This window comes from Serinus canaria, chromosome 20 (assembly GCF_022539315.1).
Source record: "Serinus canaria isolate serCan28SL12 chromosome 20, serCan2020, whole genome shotgun sequence".
Taxonomy (NCBI): domain Eukaryota; kingdom Metazoa; phylum Chordata; class Aves; order Passeriformes; family Fringillidae; genus Serinus; species Serinus canaria.
The window spans coordinates 6,632,684-6,652,723 of NC_066333.1; the positions used below are offsets into that span (position 1 = coordinate 6,632,684).

Consider the following 20,040-nt stretch of genomic DNA (forward strand, 5'->3'; position numbering starts at 1 on the left):
AGGCAGCTTTTAATGGCACTTCAGCCACTGTGCCCTTCCAGTTTGATGGTGATCCGCTGAAGCAATGCAGAATTTGTTTTTTTAACAACAAGTTATGCAGTTAACTAATAGAAATCTTGTGTAATCAGTGTTTCCAAAGTGTACTTATGAAAATACCCTGTGGGATTTTGTTGCAAATCCAATTCAGCATGTGGTGATAGATGACACTTTTTTCTTCTCCTCTGATGGGCTCAGCTGACTTCTTGGCATGTCTTAGCTGGCTGTTATTCATCTAGATGCTAAGAAGTTCATCTCTTTCAGTGTTTTCCAGGAATTTGAATCAAACTAGTTGATGTCAACTGAAATTTCCCAACTCTTTTTCATGCCTCTTGCCCCATTTTGTACATAGATACTGTGCTTGCCCCTTTCTGATCTTATGAAATTTCCACTCTTCAAGTTCTTCAAGGTAAGCACGAACATTCCTGAGATTGCTTCAGTCTCTTCTCATCACTGTAGATAAGTGAGATGAAGTAATAATGAAGAGACAAAATACCTTGTTTGGGTCTGTGTAAGTGTAAGGAAACAGAAGTTCCTGTGTGTGGTGGGCAGAAGAGAGAAACAGACATCTGTGATCAATTTGCTAGCACTGATATGGGAAATGAAGGATTAGCCTGAAACAAAAAGAAATGTTATGAGGCCATTCAGACAAATCCATTTTCTTTGTACCTATAGAATTTCCTGTATGTGCCAATGAAGATATTTTAACATTTATTGTTCTCTCTCTGGAGTCAGAAACTAGATGAGTAACCACCATCGAAACACAAATTGAAGTCATAATTTGTACTTGCTCCAAAATGAGTGTTTTATTTTATGGGGATGAAGTTTCTCTCCATGCAGGGAGAGTTACTGCTCAGGATCCACTCATCAAAGCTATTCCATGCTCAGTGGTTTGTCAAGTTACTACTAGCTTACACTACATTTACAGCATTCATACCATTAGTGTAATTCACAGAGACTCTAAGGAGGGGCTGACACAAAAGCATTACTGTGGTGATCCCCAAAAAGGGACCAATGAGGCAAATGAAAAGTTCTGGGGTTTTTTTCCAGACTTATGAGTACACTCATAGGGAGGGGACCATATGAATTTGATTATGAATGTACACTTTTATTGCATGAATACTCAACTTTGGATCATACTGGGAAGAGATATTAATTTATACTGACTCAAAAAACATCTCTTGCCGAGTCATGCATCATTGCATGTGAAATTCTGGATTCCAGGTATGCAATTAAATGCTCTGCTTTTCTAAGCATCTCATCAAGCTTCTGGATAAATGGCCTGAATTGCACAAGTCCAATGTCTTATAACCCATGAGCTAATATAGGGTTACTAGGAAGTTTACATGACCACTGGTATGACTTACCTGCCTCACTCACCTAATGTGAATTATAATTGGTTTGAACATAAGGACAGGCCTAAAGTTTTCCCTATAAATGCTGCAACACAGCCAGAGCTTGAAGTCTTATCATATAGGTCTGCAGTTGCTCACAGCAATCCAAAGTCCAAGGGGAAGAGGAGCAAAGGAGCATGGCTGGTAAGTTTAAAAAAAAAAAGTTTCTTTGTTCATATGGAATGGGAAAGTGAATAATGTACCATGTGTTAGCTTTCTCTTTGGGGTTGTTTTGTAAAGGGCTCTGAACTTTTGAAGTACAAAACATTTTGAGAATTATGCATATGTTGTTTCAGTGTTTTTCTTTCCTGAATTTTACAAAAGACACAAACAAGCACAAGAAGATAATCCATCCATTGCTATACTGAAGTTAAATTTTAAAATATCATAAAATTGCAAATACAGCAGAAGAAGTTATGGCAAAATGCAAACTTTATTTTAGCATTAAATTTAATGAATCAAAGATTAGCTTGCATATGAATGAGTCTTGTGTTAATGGAAATTCTTATGCAAAGGATACACTACAGACTAAATTTCTTCCTGCAGATCCAGAGCCAGTAATGCCATTTTAAATATTTTTTTAAATTAGTGTGAAAGGCAAAGGCACTTTAAAATACAAACAAAGCTACCAGAAGTCCAGCAGTGAAGTCTTGGGGAAAGGAAATTTAATCAAAACCTTTTGGTAACACTGGCCATGTTCTCACTTAGGCCTGACTTGCTGGCACCTGTATAGAAATGTATGGAACCACAGAATAGTGTGAGTTGGAAGGGATATTTAAGGGCCATCTGCAACCACATCAGGTTGCTCAGAGCCCCATCCACCCTGACCTTGCATTTTTCCAGGATTGGGGCATCTACCACCTCTCTGGGCAACCTGTGCCAGTGCCTCGCCACCCTCTGTGGTAAAAACTCTTATTTTATCTAATCTAAATTGAGTCCTTCAGTTTAAAACCATGACCCCATGTCCTATTGCAACAGGACTTCCTAAAAGTTTGTTCCCAACTTTCTTGTAGGTCCCCTTCCATAATACATAAAATGAGTCCTGAGTGGAAGATGATGCTCCTGTACCAATCCTAGGCAGAGCACGTGCTGTGCTGGCTTTATGTGACTTAGGATTGAAAAGCTCAGGAAATTAGTAAAAACCAGCCATCCACAGATCAGGGGCTCAAGTGCAGAAATTACATGCATGGTTTTCCCCTCATGCAGTTTAGGAGAGGCACAATTACCCCATTCTCACAGTTCTAGGGGAAGTGATTGCACAAACTCTTAGAACACAAGTGTTTGTCCACATATCTATTATTTGAAATAATTCCTGTTACTGTTTTGACCTTTTGCCAGCATCCCTCACAGCATCTGCTGTTTGCCTGGGCTGATGGTGGTTAGTTAATGACTATCTCAGTGCAGCTGCTATGTGTGATACCATCTATGTGTTTGCTTGTTTAAGAGCAGAACTGAGGCTGGGAGAGAATTGGGTTCATGCAATCAGCACAGGGCTGTAGATTCCTGCATAAATCTCCTTCTCTGAGCAGAGCTTAAATAAATGGCAAAGCACAATTTAATATGGTAGAAAAATCCTTCTTTCTAACAAAATAGCTATACAGTAAGGTGGACAGTTAAAACCTTCAGGTACAGCAATAGGTGGAAAAAAACCACAAACCAATTGTTTCTGCATTGTAACACTTCCTTTTAAGCAATGATTTGCCAATAACTTAGAAAATTTTATCCAGGCTCTCTCTCAAAACTTCCTCTTGATATTTCAGACAGCAGTCTGTCCTTCTCAACAACAATTTTCTTATTGCATGAAACTCAAGAAGCATTCAATGCAGCATTTTACAAACAGGTATTTGCTGATCATGATCAGCACTTGCTTGTGAAATACCCAAGAAATACCCAAGCCCAGGTTCAGCTGGAGATGTCAGAACTGCACAAAGATACTCCTCGTGTACCATGCACAATTTTTTATGTAAAAAACTGAGACTTTGTGCACCAAGGTGTTTTCACTCCTTCTCTTCCAGTCTCCCTACTCCTCCCATCCCCTGACACACATCCTGCAGACAGACACACCTTTTTTCACAGAAAATATGCATGGTAAGAAATGGTAAAAAGAAATGGTAAAAACACCTAAAAGGTTCCTATAATCTTGCCTGATTTTTAAAGGGTTTTCTTAGTCTGCAGCACCACTATTGCTACTAAGGATTTAACAACTTATTTCATAGTCTCACACTGAAAATAATTATCTCAGCTTCTTTCTGTCACTTTTAAGCTTCAGTGTCATTACAATTAAGGTGTGAGTTACACCTGCAAGCATCCTGTTTGTGCGTTAGCACTGGGAGCGCCTGCCCGCAGGATGGGCAGCACGCTGCATCCTCAGAGAGGAGCAGAGCAGGGCAGGGATGCAGCCTGTGCTGGGCTGTCCTTGGCTGATGAGTGTGCAGCAGTAGCTGGAAGTTAAAACTGCCAAAAAATGCCTTTATTCTTTTTCAATGGAAGACATCCATGCATAACTGGGAGAGGGAGGGAAATTAAATATTTCAGTATCATAGGCTGTATGTAATAGGTGCTGTGTGATGATGTGGGAGCTGTCAGGAGAGTCCAGCAGAGGTTCAGCCCAGTCTGTGCACTGCCAGTTTGGCTTATTCCTGTGTCCTTGGGAGTTTTTGAAGGTCATACATCAGTGCATGTCACTATTATGTCACTGTCAGCCTGCCTTGTGAACAAGCCATCTCATCTGGAATGAGCTGAGGTCTCAGGAGGAGATCTGAGCCCAGCTAACAGGACACCCTTCTTACACAGACAGCATGGAAGGGGATTGTGCCAAGTTCTGCTGTCTCCAAAGGAAGAAAGGCTGTTGGCAAACTTAGGAACAGTCAGGAACTCCAGGAAGGCTTCAGGCTTCCATTCCAAATGCCCCTGCTATTAAGGAGTGTGAGTGGAAGACAGAGACATAAAATGAGAAGTGTCTTGGACAATATGCAAGGTTCAGGACAGATCATGGCCAAATATTTTTCCATATGGGCCTGACCAATGTCTGTCAGGTGGTTCTAGTCCTGAAAAGTGCTGATGTGAGTCAGTCCACAGCTGTGTCCCAGGTCTCTCCCTAGTGTGGGTCACAAATAAAGAATTACTGTAGAAAACCATTTGAATTCCTGTATCTGGGCTAGCAGGAGTGGGGGTTGCTGATGGAATTTCTTGCTTAATTATTCAAAACTGGGATGTGATAAGAGATAGGATAGCCCAGACTTCTCAGGATACTGAATCAGAGAATCAGAATAATTTAGGTTGAGAAAGACCTGTAAGATCATCAAGTCCACTGAGGCGGTCCCAGTGAGTCATGGCCATGTGGTTGCAGCATGGTGCTTTAGGGTTATGTTAAAAAAGAGCTGTGCTCAGAGGGAAGACAGGAGCAGATTGATTATTATAGGTAATAATTTCCCATCCTGAACAAAAGGACAATTAATAATAGGTGACATTTCATAAAATTCAAGTGTCACTGAGGATTCACATAGAGTTGGTGTGAACGAAAACATTGGAAAGAAGAAGAGAAAGGAGTTTACTGAGGGGGATTTGCCTGTTAACAAATATGTCCTTCGCTGTTCAGTGCTGAAACTCCAAGCCCTACATATTCATAGCTTTAACAGTTACTGAGGTGAGGGAAAAAATCTGAGTGTTACTGGAGAAGGATGTCATGAATGATAGACTGGACCAGTCTGCAAAAGAGGATTCTGATATACCTTCCTCTAGGTACATGAAACAATATACTAACGTGGTTTGTAGCTTCAGTTTTCTGAGGCCCAAGAGTCTTCTCTTGCTCTCCACAGAGTTTCAAGCTCCTGCCTGTGCAGCCCCTACATTTACAGCCACATCCAAGCCCTGCAAGCACAGCTTGGTGAGGAAGCTGCCTGGCTCTGATGCATTGTGCTTGACTGACTGCGTGTTCTGACTAGTGTTAATACTTCCCATTAATTTAGCCCTCATTCTCAACCTTTGTCCATAATCTTTAATCCAAAGGTCCAGTATGTATCATTCATCTGTTTTACAAACAAAGCACACCAGAGGCCCGCAAGGCAACTCAGGCAGAGCTGGGAATAAACACCAGAAGCTGACACAACAGCCACAACTTGTTCTTCCTGACATGCTGTCTGCCAGCATAAATGGATGCTGTTATTTCTCTTTCAACAGTAACTAACCTTCCTATCAAAGAAAAATGGTTTGCTGTGTATCCAAGGATAGGCTACAATGTTAAATTTATTCTGAATATTGTGTGTGAGACATTTAACAGTACTTAAAATATGTATAGGAAAGTGTGTCTTAACATCAAAAAACTCTAATCAAATTCTAAGACATTTTAAATTTAAGAATTAGTCTTATCAGTTTAAAATCACAGTTGGGCTTTGCAAGTTATAAAACTACGGTCTCTGTTAAGATTAGTATAATTAATGAGCAGAGAGTCAAAGTAGCAGTCTGAATTATAGCCAGTTAAAATTGTTTCTTCTATCAACACCATATATAAGAAACATGAATAAAACACATCTGTATATGAAATGGGTTGAGCAATTTCCAATTCTAGATGTTCCACACATGATCCAAACCAGAAAACAGAACAATTTGGCTCCTGAATACCAAGCCCAGCCAACTAAAATGATGAATTTGGGAACATGTACATCATGATGGGTGTCACTGAGAGGCATCTGTAAGATGTGCACGGAGTTCATCAAATTTTACAGGTTGTTTCATAAAAGTATCAGAATTAGTCTCTCTCTTTCCTAACACAAAGTGGAGCCACCTGCAAAGCATAAGCAAAATTCACTCTCCTTGAAGTGAAGTGGAAGATTTTTGGGCAGAAATTGGCTTTGCCAGTAGCATGGTCAGAGATGTCTTATGAAAAAGTAGTAGAGCACCAGATGAAAGGAAATATTTTATCACAAATATGCTTACCTGTTGTCACTGTAGTGTGCCATGCAAATATGACATGGAGTGCTTGTCTATTGAACAGGGTTAAACAGAAATTATGTGATAAATGAAAAATTGGTTCTTTAAATTTGGCCTTTATTGGGGCAGATACAGTAGCTTGGTCATTGTTTTGCAATTACTGCAATGCAGGGAGGGGAAAAAAGCAGCTCCAAAACTACAGATTTAGGGAATTAATTTAAAAAAAGTCCCTGTAAATATTGCTCATGGAGTATATAAAATTAAAAATAGTGTTTTGCAAGAAGGAGTTATGCTGTTCCTAGAACTTTAGCACTAAAACAGAAAGAAAAGCAGCTAAATGCTGAAGTTCTTATAATTTTAAATACATTAAGAAACTCTTAAAAAGTGGCCCAGATTGTTAGGAATAATTATTGTCCAAGCTTCAGATGTTAAGTTGCAAGGAAACAAGATGAGGATGTGGGGACTGAGAGAGGGAAAAAAATGAATGAAAAATGAATCCTCAAGCCCCACTGGTCAGATCAAGGCTGGGGGCAAAGACAGCTACCCGAGCTCCACCCCCAGAGGAAATATTGCAAACAGAGTTTAAAGAAGTGAAAGGCACCAGTGGAAGTCATTCCTTGAGCCACCAGAAGTACAGGAGGCCTTCCAGAGGAAGCTTCAGAGGACACATTGATCAGATATGGGCCAAGGTGAGCAGGGGGAAAGCCCATCCTGTGATGCTCTTTGTCACCTTCTTACATCCATAGTTCATGCTCAGCTCTGTCTTGGACACTGAGAGGTCAATAATTCTCTAAGGAGTTTTGATTCAAGAAAAAAAAAGTAACAGAAAATTCTTCCATTGGAAGTCAGGAGAAGGATTTTCACTGGAATTGCATTTTTTCATTTATTGAGTGCATGGGAAAAGCAAGCTTTCAGAATGAGATTTGGCAGCACAGGTATTTAACTGACATAAAAAATGTTGTGTTTTGCAAGCAGGAAGGGAAAACCTGCAGCTCTTTGGAGTTTTCAGAAAAGTGCAAATGGCAGACTGACAGACCTGACATAAGAGAAAGAAGCAAAGCAGAACTTTGGGAATGTATCACTGCAAAGGCTGAGGGGGGCTACACTGAGCAGAGAAGGCTGAAACCTGAAGCTAAGGCAGAGAGGATACAAAAATTGGGGGGTTTGTGGGAGTTTTTGGCAGTTTCTTTGTGGCTGTGGTGGGTTTTTTGCTCACATGGGAATATTTATAGATATGCAAGCAGACCAGTATAATAATGATTATAAGGGTCTCATGTTGCTTTTCCAACTCCTGCCTTTCTAAAGGCAAAGCTCCCTGAGCCCTCAGCTTGTTCTACAATAGATGGGCTTCACTGCCAAGTTTCTGAGGATTTTTTTTAATAGTAGGTATGTTCCTCAAAAACCATCCCTGCTTCTCACCTCAATACTGTAAAAAACCCACGTTCCTCTACATTTGGACAGTGACTGCATTGCTAAAACCACCAATGTCGTTATTTCAAGGCCTGTCTGAACTTGATAAATTTAAGATCATGCTGTAAAAAAATCTTTACATTAAGAAATCTGTTTGAACATAGGTTTTTTTGTTTTTTTTTTACTCAGTAATGGCACAGGGTAACAATTTTCTACTCCTAAGCACCACACTCTTACTCTTTCCTATCGCCCTCTTCACAGGGGAAGAAAAAATCTTTTTCTTCCATACTTCTGCACTTCATTTAAACCATCAAGCCATCTCCTACTAGGAATCCCTCCATAGGCTCCAGTGATGTTACATCCAAACCAATCTTGGATCTTTATTCTCTGGCCTTTGACTGAAGACACAATTCTCATGCAAGAGCATTCCAAAGCACACTTTAGGAGTGTTCTCCCTCCAACTCTGCAATCTCTCCCACTGCCAAATGACAGTGTCCATCAGCATGTTCCTGTTAGGTGCTTCCAACAGTGGCAGCTGTGTGACACATAATGGAGCTAGAGACCCCATCATGGTTCCAAATTCACAGGGCTTGTCAGCTCAGTCAGGTTTCTTTATTTCTCATTCAGAGGCAGCAAGGCTGTGCCTCTCTTGGGGTGACACCATCTCAGAATGGGAGAATTAATTGAGTTCAGACAGATTTTTATCTAAGTAACTCATAAATATTCAATTCTCTCAGGTTTCTCTCCTCTCACATGCCTTTTTGATTTTAATTTAGTACAGGGTATATCTTTAGTACCCTGTATACTACTGCTTCTATATTTAGTTATGCAGATAACCCCTAACAGCCTATGCAAGATGGAGCCTCTTCAAAAAATGCTCACATATAAATTATTTCTAATTTTGTCAGAAGACTCACATGGGTGCCAGTTACCTGTAGAAAGTAATAAGAAATTCTTCAGAGTGTGTTTGTGCTCCTTGCTCTTTGGATGTACCCTCAAGCTTTTTTTGTTCTTCTCATTTTTTCATAGCTGCAACGCAGCCAAGAACCGACTGGCATCTGAAAGAAAATGCGAGAGAACACCACACAAGTAAATTTTCTAGTGGAGAACTGATTGTGAGGAGAGGACAGGCCTTCACTATCACCTTCAATGGAACAGAACGGCCTGAGCAAAACTTAATATTCATTGCAGAAACAGGTATGGCCCCCAGCTTCTTCCACAGGGACAGTAATGCTTCCTCAGGACATTCTTCTGGCCCCATCTGCACTACAGAGCAGCAAGGGAAAACCTCAGAGCCAACGTGCTCATTCCCACAGCCATGGCACTGTGTGAGGTGTTTGTTGTATTGCTGCTACCCCAGCCAGCAGCCACAGCTTCCTTCAGTTGCCAATACATGGCACAAACTCACCTGAGGGGAGGGCTGGGAGGGTTACATCCCTGCTGAGTTCCTTGATGACTAAATCTCTATTTCAGCATGGCATGGAAAAAAAATGTTATTTGTTTCTCTTGAAAGGTCCAAAACCCTCAAAGGGAACCAAGACCCTGGCCACGTTTGATATCTCCAGCGCAGTGAGCAAGGAGGGCTGGAGTGCAGTTCTGCAGTCGAGCAGCTCCAGCTCCGTGAGCATCTCCATTGCCAGCCCGCACAATGCTGTCATTGGGCGTTACAGGCTGAGTGTTCAAAGTGGCAGCTCCTCTCCACAAAGTCTTGGCACTTTTGTTTTGCTTTTTAACCCTTGGTCTTCAGGTATGAATATGTCGAATTTCCTCTAAAGAACTAAGTTGCTTTTAGCTTCATTAATATTTGCAGCTTCTCCATTTGATCTGTACTTTGATATAGCAGCTGAAAATTGACACTACCATGTATCAGTGACCAAGAAAAGGTGTCTAACAGTTTCTTAGGACCTTTTGGTACATGGAATCAGCTCTGTAGCATGTACATAGTGGAGAGCTCTTTGCTCTAAAAGATAAGGTTCTGCTTTTGACAGAGCATCCCTACTTCTGCACAAGTTTAGAAGAGTGTGTCTGGCCTATGTAGAACCAAGAAGAGAGTCATATTTACCATTTTCTCACAGATTTGGCAGTGTCACACCTCCATCTTCACTCAGACACCTCCCACCCCTTTCTCTAATTGTAGATCCAATTTCACAATCTGTTTATAGCACCAAGAACAGCAAAGGGTGGATATCTGCAAGCACCCTCATAGATCAAGAGAGCTCTTGCCTTATAGAGCAAGACTCCTGAGGTTTTGTTTTATTTTGCCTGTTGTATTTGTACATCTCTCTGTTTGGGTTTTTCAGGTGATGATGTGTTCATGCCTAACAATGCCGAGTGTGAGGAATATGTGCTAGAAGATTTTGGCATCATTTTTGCAGGCAATAAAAATCATATCAGCAGCTTTGGATGGAACTTTGGCCAGGTAAATGTAGCACTGAAACACCAGACATTGTTTTTGCAGGAGCTGGGTCATTTGCTTTCTCCAGTTCATTGCATACATCTCTGAAGAGCAGGACTCTGGTGTTGCAATCAGCCCTTGTGCCAAGCCCTGTTTCTCTGATCAATAGGAGGATTTGTAATTTGCTATTCCCTGTTCTGCCTTGGAAGAGCAGCCAGCACAAACATTAATATCTTTACTAAGACTTGTAGCCTTAACTTAGTAAAGTACTGTAGCAATGCTGAGGCCTCAAGCCCACAGATTGCAAGTTTTTGAAAGCTCTGTGAGTTCTGATTTTCAGAGTTTGTTGTGGCTGCATTTTTACATGGTAATGCCTGTCTGAGCTCTGCAGCACTTCAAGCAGTGATTAAAAAACCCCATTCAACACTATTATGGCTGTCTGCATCCTGATTGTTAGTAAGCTGTGTTTTCAAACACTGATTTCTTTCTGTACCACAGTTTCAAGAGGACATCCTCAACATTTGCCTGTCCATAATGGACCGGAGCCTGTACTACCGTCAGGATCCTGTCACTGATGTGTCCCACAGACATGACCCCAGGTACCTGGGCCGTGTTCTCAGTGCCATGGTGAGCAACAGCTTCACAAAGTGCAAACTAAACTACTAAGTGTCCTTTAAAAGAACTCAGGGAAAGAAATATGAAGCCACTTCATAGAGAATTTTACTGAGTGTTTGGTGGAGTATGAGCCTACATGGTCATCTGCTCTGAGCCTGCCAGGTTTATCTGCTCTGGGGGAGTTCTTGTCACTTTGATACCCAGTAGTCACACTGAAAATATAAGATTGGGGTGGTTGAGGGAACAGCTCCTTGGAGGTCTTTAGTCCAGCCACCCATTTGAAGTGGAGCTACTGGGTACTGAACCAGCTCAGCCATGGATTTGCCAGGCTGGTTGGAAACTCTCCAAGGAAGGTTTGTGGCCTCTGTGGGTGACCAGTCCAGAGCTGCCAGTCCTACCCTCCTAATGAGGAATTTGTCTCTTATGTTAAATAAGATTTTCCCAAGTTACAGCTTTCTGCTGTTGCCTCTTGGTGTATAAAAGAGAAAGGTTATTTAGAACACACATTCAAATGGTTGTAAGCTGGTTTTACATCACCCCCACCCTCCTTGCCCAGACAGAACTGGGACAGTGCCCTCAGCTGCTCCCTGTAGAGTGTGTGCTGCAGGACCCCTGACCATCTTGCAGTCCTCCCTCCTGGCTCCTCCTCAGTGTCTCAACATCCCCTTGAACTGAGAGACCCAAAACTAGAGACAGGACTCCTGGCACAGCCTTGCTAGGGATAATTGAAGGGGGTTAGCACCTCCCTCAGCCTCCTGGTCACACTTTGCCCAGTGCAGCCTACTGTGAGCTTTCCCTTTTCCATGAGAGAGCACTGTTGGCTCAAATTCAATATGGCATTTGCCCTAAGTCCCAGGCTCCTTTCAGACAGGCTGTAAACTCTTAATTTACCTCATCATAAATTTAGTGAATATCTTCTCAGGTCAACGCCAACGATGACCAAGGGGTGGTGCTAGGAAACTGGAGTGGAAAGTATGAGGGTGGCAAAAATCCCACCAGCTGGACAGGAAGTGGTGAAATCCTGCAAAGCTGGAAGAAATCAGGATTCAAACCTGTTAAATATGGACAATGTTGGGTTTTTGCAGCAGTGCTGACTACAGGTATGTTTTATGTCCCACACATGACTGACATTGCACAGATTCTATTAAAATCAGCACTAATTTAGCTTCCTCTATGGAAGCCTTTGAAGACATTACTATGCTAAATGAAACCTGCAGAAATATTGCTTTCTGACTGTGGCTTTCTCTTCACTCCTTAGTGCTTAGATGTCTGGGGATTCCCACTCGTACCATTACAAACTTCAGCTCTGCCCATGATGCAGATGGAAATCTGCGTGTGGATGAGTTTTATGATGCAGAAGGAAATCATTTGGAGAGGGGAGCTGACAGCGTGTGGTAAGCCTCAATGTTTAATAACAGAGCTTATTAATGTCTACAGAGCATAGAGTCTAATGACAAATTCTTTATCTTCTTTAAAATTGCCTTAAAAACTACTACACACAAAGAAAGTATCAATAAAAAATACCACAGAATAATACTACAAGACTTGGTGTTTTCACTGTTTCTCAGTTAAACAAAGAATTGTGACACCAATTACAACAGTTAATTGAAGCCAGGACAGGCATAATTCAGTTATGATGCCACAGATGGCTGAAAATTTGCAATATTGCACTGGATGTATCAAACAGTGGTGACTTAACCTAGTTTGAAACTATTCTTCAAAACCAGTTCACATTAAACTGTAAAAGTTCAACAGAACCAGCTTTCTTGCAGTGGCATCATTTGCAGTGAAAGTAATTTAACTACCGCTTCTAAGCATCAACTGCAGCTCAAACAAGCTTGCATTCAGCAAAGAGCAGAAGTAGTCCCTCAGTTTCTGTCTTGTTCACTCCCCTTCTTCTTCTGGACCCATTCTATCTGCAGGTGACATGTAGAACTGTAGCATTGTGCCAGAAGGAAACCTAAAGCTAAAACTTTAAGGAAGTGTGTGGAGCTTTTGGAGAAGAATAGGCTCAAGGCATTTTTATAACCTCACAAATTTGTTTTCTGCCCTTGAACATTTATATTTTTTCCACAATACAATTTTCAGCATCTTTCTAGTTAATGTAGTGAGGGTGAGGGTCAGGGTAGAAGTGGTGAGTCTCAGATAAGAGCTGTGCAAATGAAGGTATTTAATCCATGTAACTAGATGGCTGATTAAAGGAGGTGGACAGGAATCCATAAACACATACTAGTAGCTTACTCAGTTCATTCTTGCACCCAGGAATTTCCACGTCTGGAATGAAAGCTGGTTTACACGCCACGACTTGGGCCCCTCTTACAGTGGATGGCAAGTTCTGGATGCAACTCCCCAAGAAGAAAGTGGAGGTACACAAATTTTATTTCAGGATTAATGCTGAAATTTTATAAAGTCAGTCACTTTTAGAGAGAAGGAAAAAGAAAAATCATTGTAAAAGCAATTTGTCAACCTGCAGAAGAAAATACTTCATTGGTTGCATTAGAAAAGCTTCAGATCATCTGGGGATGCCAAGAAAGAAATTAGAATTCCAGGAGCAGTTTTCACAGCAATCCCTATATTTCCAATGCAGGTATCAAATGCTGTTAAAAATTAAGGGAAAATATAAAATAAGTCAAGTGTACTTTCAGAATAAACACAAGATACATTGATGAGTGACCTTGTATGAGAGTTTACATGAATGAAAGGGCTTGAATGGGACAGAACTCTGGGCAATTCAGGACTCAGTGATAAAAATCTGTCTAATAATCTGCTTGCTGTCAAAGCTTATGCCTAAATTCCTTTTCCTTGATGCTGCAGGAATTTATCAGTGTGGTCCTGCCTCACGGCATGCCATCAAAGAGGGAGAAGTAGAGCTGGACTACGACGGCCCTTTTGTGTTTGCAGAAGTGAATGCAGACTGTATGTACTGGAATTATGACTCTGCAACTGGAAAGAAAACTTTGATATTCTCTAAGTCTACAGAAATTGGTGCCTCCATCAGTACAAAGGCAGTTGGTAGAGATAGTCGTGTAGATGTCACCAGGGATTATAAATATGAGGAAGGTAAGTGAAACCTCTGGTTCTTCTGATCACAGCTGCTTCATTCCCAAAAGTATAAAATTTTTCAGTTAGGAGTCTCTTAGGGCATTTGTAAAGTAGGAGCAGAATTTATACTTGCTTTATTCAATTCCCACACAAAAGGGGAGAAAAGGCACTGAGTAAAAAAAAAAAATTAAAAAACTCTGCCTTCCCTTTCTGATACAGAGCTGCTTTGTGGGACCTAAATAAGTCAAGTCCAAGTATCTCCAAATAAAGTGTTCACTGTTCCATCTGCCTGTTGCTGACATGCACTGTCTGCCTCTGCTTAGTGAGAATTATGCTACAGTCCAGTTTTTTGTGTGTAGGATAAAAGGTCTGTTGCAGAAGCCTGAGCTAAATCAGCACTTTAAAGCAAGGCAAAGCAACTCTCTTGCCCAGGAAAAGCAACTCTTTCAAAGGGTGCAAGAGCACAGCACCTTCTCAGTCCTTCAGGTCTATCATACCCATGTTATGTTTCTCTTTTTCTTTAGCTCATGAGCAGCTTCTGTTTCTGTTACACTGCCATTACCTCAATCCATGAGCCTTCTCCCCTCCTATGGAAAAGGGGAGTGAGGGGCTGGGTGGATGCTTGGCTGCCAGCCAGACTCAACCCACCACACAGTGCCACCAGCCTTCCCCAGCATTTGGGCCTTTCTCTGTGCTAGCAAATAAAAATTCACATTTCTAAATGTTATAGCCATAAAAAGGAATAGAAATGGGAAAAGAGGAACTTTAGATTTAAGACTTTATATTTTTAAAAAATGTGATTAGAAGGACAGTGACGTTACTGACTGCAGATGGAGAAAATGAGGTATGGCTGTGGAAAAGAGAGGGCTTGTTTATCTCTCAGCACAGACACTGTGTCCTGGCTAGCTTCTCTCTAGCAGCTATGTAAAAGAAGAGATGCATGTTAACTGTTGAGGATAATTTTCATGGTTCTCCCTGACAGGCTCTGCAAAAGAAAGAGAGATTTTTAAAAAAGCCCGTAAGAAGCTGGGACTTGAGGATAAATTTGATCCTACAGCACCAAAACAAGAGGAAGTGGAACTGAAGCCTGACATCTCAGGAAAATTCAAGGTGGCTGGCTCTTTAGAAGTTGGCAAAGATCTCAACCTACTTCTGGTTCTTGAAAATTTGCAGTCTGATGCTAAGACTGTAAATGTAAATATGACTGCATGGAGTACTCTGTATACCAGAAGACGAATTAATCAGATCTGGAAGGACTCCATATCTGTCACTCTGGCCCCAAAGGAAGGTAATTTTTCAAATACCTTTTAATCATAATGGTTTTATCTGTAAAAGGGCATTGGAGGCTGCTCAGCTTGGGGGAAAAAGCTCTAACAAACTGCAATCCTAAATCCCTGGGTAGAAATGGCTGAGAAAAGTATTACATTACACATACATTAACTAGTCATGTTTCACACTATCATGTCCCCAAGTGCTTTTCACATTTTGGAAAATGTTACCATTAGGAGCCTGGGTTAAGAGATGTGTCAGCACCTCCAACATGAGGTGAAAGATCATTGAATCACAACTGATACTGTCTTGTATCAATCTTAGGCTTCAAGTCATTAGTGAGAAGCAGAAATAATACTTCATTTCTTTAATATGTAATTTAGCTTCTGGAGAGGCACCAGCAAACTCCTTTAACTCCAGCTGTTGCATCTTTCAGAGCAATAGGGGGGAAAACAAGTCAGGCAATACAGCAGTAGTGAATTGAGAAGGGATAACATTAAAGAAATCACTATCTATCTAAAGCAAACAGACAGATTTGCATTAATTAATTAATTAAACTTGGCAGTGATGGCTGAAGGCCCTCCTAGTCCTAGTCACAGCATAAAAGGAAAATACTAATGTTACATATGAAGCTCTGTGGGCTTATAAAAGCATGTACCAATTCCTTTTATTTTCCTTCTAGAAAAACAATTCCCCATTAAGATAAAGTATCCTGAATACCAGCAGCAGTTAACTACAGACAAAACAATCCAGGTCACAGCTTTATGTCATGTAAAAGATGGGATTCCAGTGCTTGTGAAAAGAAACATCACCCTGGACAATCCTGACATTGCCATACAGGTAAATTCCCTTTGTTGTAACTGCAGTGGCAGAGAAAAGGGAAAGGGAGTTCTTTGAGAGCATTTTATTCCCTGAAAGAAATGCTCTGCTCACTTTCTGCCATGGCTCATCACAGCCTCTCAAAATATCTCCTCTCCTGACTCCTGAAAAGGCTCAGCTGGGAAAGAACACTGAGAACCTGGCCTCACAAGCATTTTCTTTGCCCAGGTACTTGGTGAAGCAAAAGTGAACAAGGAGGTGGTTGTGGAGGTGGCATTCACCAATCCCATCAAAGAGGAGCTGAAGGACTGTGTGCTGCAGGTGGAGGGCAGTGACCTGCTCCAAGGGGTCCTGGAGCTACGGTGGGTACCAGAAACATCTCCTGCTATCAAACATTCAGGAATGTGGGCAGGGATGAGCTGGAACTGACCTGGGGGATGAGACATCATTTTCTTCCAGCTGTCAGCTGGGAGGCACAGGTTATGAGCACACAGTGATGAACCAGCTCTTCATCTAGGCTGGGCTTTGGCTCCATGGTTTGGGAGGTCAAATAATTGCTGTCATAATTGGACAGAACTTGTTTTCCTGCCTATCTAGCAGGACCACACACTTCTAGAGAGAAAAATCATGCTTAGCCAAGCTGTAAATGTTGCTGAGGCTGTCTATCCTGCTATAGGCCAGACAGTTTGCACCTTCTTGTTGTGATCAAAGGCCAACAATAGGATACACAACTATTTCTGTCCATACTTACCCAAATTACAACATACCAGGATATTTTTTTTCACTTTATTAAATGGACTGCAGGTGCCAATCTGGGTGCACAGCATTGCAAACAAATTGTATTTATACCTGACAGGTAGAAACACATGTAAAAAGCAGATACAGCAGTGTCTCAGCTTTGGGAACAAAAATTAATACTGCTTAGACACAGGTTGTGATCTCAAGGGGTGGGACCTCTGAAAAGCACAAAGCCAGGTCTGCTCCATGCTCAGCTCTTCCAGACACAGCAGATCACAGTTTGAGGATAGATTTTGCAGAACAGGCTAAACCATGCCAAGAAGCCTTTTCCAAAATGAGAGCTACAGGCACACTCATTTTCAAGCTCTGCTTTCAGAACTGTATAAAATAATTATTTTAGGAGGTTAATAAACAGAGTCAAGAAACTATTTGATGATGTTGAGATAGTGATTGAGAAGACTGGAATAAAATACTTTTTTTTTTTTTACTATAGATCCCAGTTGCCTATTATCTGCTTTGGTGATTTTGTAACTTTTTCTGCCCTTTTCCCTTCAGTATTTCATAATTGAAACAGAAAGATTAAATTTTCAGACTGTCCCTCATTTTGTACAGACAAGAAATTGCACAAAAATTTCAATGTATCCTCACAAATGCAGTTATTTCTGGAAAATGCCTGGGATGTAGGAACATGGGATATAGGAACATGCTCTTCAGCTGAATACACAGACAAACACAAACAAACAAACACAGCAACTTAACATTGCCATTTGCACTTGAGCAATTAGGAATGGTTCATCCTGTCATTTATAAGCTCTCCTGAGGGAATTTACCAACCTCCTGTTGTCTATCCCACACAATTTTGTCCTCAGGCAAGACAAGACAATATGTCAGAGTAACAGAAAAACATTAACAAGTTTCCCGGAGTTACAAAACATTTTAACTTCCATTCAGAATTTCCTGCTCTGTAAACACTGAGGTTTCCTTGGTGCTATACTCCATTCTAATTCAAGGGTTGATCTGAACATTCTGCAAGGTCTCTGGTTGTTCTTTTGCAATGATTCAGTGATGTGTTTTACACCCTCTGTTCTGCATGAAATCTTATCTCACATATTATGATGTCCCCCTTTGTGGGCTTATCTGGGTTACTGCATAATGAATTGGTGAGAGCCTTTAATGTACGGATTTGAGTCTTTAAATACTTATCAGATAGTCAAGCCATGTGTGATCATCTCATGGCCATCTTACTTTGAAATGATAAGAGTTCTTACTCCAGGAGGAAGATGATTAGTGAAGACACTGAAGCATGATGCATAAGCCTGATTTCAACTTATATTTTCCCTCTGTTTCCTTTTTTTTTTAGCATACCACCACTGAAAGCCACTGAGAAATCCAGTACCAAGCTTAAACTTATCCCTTCTGAGGCGGGTCCCAAACATCTACTTGTTAATTTCTTCTGTGATAAATTTGCAGATATCAAGACCTTTAAGATGGTAAATGTGATTAACTAACATGAAGATTTACAAGGAGTGGTCTGTGTGTGTATAAACTGAACAAAATGTGATAAGAAATCTTGTATAGAAAACAATGAAATAATCAGCAAAACAAATCTTCACTTCCTCTGGTAAAGGGTCACCAACACCATATCATTGCAATTTTACACTGTAATTTTAAATAAACTGAGGAATGGTTGATTGTTCATTTACTGTTGTGAATATCCATGTTATTAAAAAGAACATTTTACCTTCTTCTTAAAGACTTTTTGACTTCTGTCTGGCTTACTTTGGAATTAATTCCTCCTGGCTCCAGATGCCTCAGCACACACATTCACAAACTCATTGTTACTTAGTGATTTTTTTTTTTTTTTTTTGGTAAATCACAGTGACCAAATGAGGCATAGGATATGTTCATCAGGAATTTGGGTGGTGTCCAATTTGAGAGGCATTCAACAAACACATGGGGGTAATTGCCCAGCTCAGCGTGCATATTTTGTACATAGTTTACAATGTTGATATTTTGCACTTGCTGAAAGTCTTCTTTGGGAATAAAAGGCAGGACAATCTTAAGCCTGAGGGTATTTTTGCTTGAGAAGAGTTAGGAATTCTTCACTATAGATTATTTGTCAGGAAGTTATCTCTTAGATTTGAGTTTAGTAAGGCAAACTTCACCCCTGTATGGGGGACTACAGGCTAAATGCTGGGTTCCAGTGAAGTAGGTGTAGCCCAGAGAGTGACTGGGTTTGTGGGCAATAACTGTGTAACAAAAACTCCAGCTCTGACTGAAAATGACTCTGTAGGTGAAGTGGATGGAAAGACAAGCTGCTGCTCTGGCACTGTTGGGCCAGGAAGAAATAAAATCTTAGTTCTGTGCCCCAGCTTCCACCACACTGAAGAGGGTACTGGGACCTGTCATGGGGACTTCATTCACTGTTGAGGAGCCCAGGCTCAGACTGGTTATAAAGTCCTTTTGTCCTTAGCCAGCAAAGTTGCAGTGGCAGGGCACCTGCAGCCCCCTGGTTTCCTGCTGCCATCACAGGATGTCAGTGGGAGAGCACAGGGACACCAGATGGGGTGAGCTCTGCAAAGAGCCCTCACTGGCACCTCCTCTTTCCTGCTGGTGCTCCTCAAGGCTTGCCAAGAGCTCTCAGAACTGCCTGGGTGTAGAGGGTGATCTTGCCCCCCAATGAGTTGCAGCTGGGTCAGTTGCTGAAGATTGGAGGTGGGCTGATCTTAACAGGCCACACTGCAATCAATAAGAACTAGTGTTAGATAAGAGTAAGGAAAGAGGAGTGAGGAGAGTCAGATCACTGCCAGGACCTGGAGCAGTCAGTGTGCAGAGGAGCTGCCTGTGAGGAGCATCAAGCAGGTATGAAGCTCTGATAATGTGAGATCCTCGTGCTATGATGATGAGAGAACCTTTGCCATCTAAGACAACACCTGGGTTGGAAGGGACCCCAAAGATATCTGGTTCCAGTCCCCTGTTGTGGGCAGGGACACACAGAAACCAGACCAGGTATCTCAGAGTCCCATTCAAGCTGGCTTTGAACACTTCCAGGGATGGGGCAGCCACAGCTCCTCTGGGCAGCCTGAGCCAGGGCCTCAGCCCCTCACAGGGAAGAATTTCTCCCTAACATCCAATCTAAACCTAGTCTGTGTCAGTTTGGAGCCATTCCTCCTTGTCCTGCCACTCCACACCCTTGTAACCAGTCTCTCTCCATCTTCCTGGCAGGCTCCCTTCAAGTACTGGCAGGCACAGTTAGATCACCCAAATTCTCTTTTCCAGGCTGAAGAAACCAAATTCCCTTGGATTTCCTCACAGGAGAGGAGCTCCATCCCTCTGATCATCTTGGTGGCCTCCTCTGGGCTACAGTAAACCACAGTAGAAGTTCAAACTCAA

At 41.5% G+C, this 20,040-nt stretch overlaps 1 protein-coding gene across 2 annotated transcripts; it reads left to right on the forward strand.

Annotated features, from left to right (window-relative positions):
* The first annotated feature begins 1,409 nt into the window (after nt 1-1,409).
* On the forward strand, nt 1,410-18,393 carry LOC103818637 (protein-glutamine gamma-glutamyltransferase E-like). 2 transcript variants are annotated; one of them, XM_009093000.4, is made up of 13 exons: nt 1,410-1,574; nt 8,799-8,966; nt 9,283-9,516; nt 10,070-10,188; nt 10,663-10,791; nt 11,702-11,879; nt 12,038-12,173; nt 13,042-13,145; nt 13,594-13,839; nt 14,804-15,109; nt 15,773-15,930; nt 16,138-16,271; nt 18,008-18,393. In XM_009093000.4, exons 1-13 carry the CDS (start codon nt 1,568-1,570, stop codon nt 18,153-18,155), a joined length of 2,067 nt encoding a protein of 688 aa, XP_009091248.2. In that variant the 5' UTR covers nt 1,410-1,567; the 3' UTR covers nt 18,156-18,393. The 2 variants fall into 2 exon arrangements, with proteins under 2 accessions (XP_009091248.2, XP_009091247.2); XM_009092999.4 differs by lacking the exon at nt 1,410-1,574 and adding an exon at nt 6,921-7,048.
* The last annotated feature ends 1,647 nt before the right edge of the window (nt 18,394-20,040 follow it).

Coding starts and splice junctions, on each gene's coding strand:
- LOC103818637 (XM_009092999.4), top strand. Junction 10,792..11,701: donor GCCGTGTTCTCAGTGCCATG/GTGAGCAACAGC, acceptor ATATCTTCTCAG/GTCAACGCCAACGATGACCA. Junction 13,840..14,803: donor GGATTATAAATATGAGGAAG/GTAAGTGAAACC, acceptor TCTCCCTGACAG/GCTCTGCAAAAGAAAGAGAG.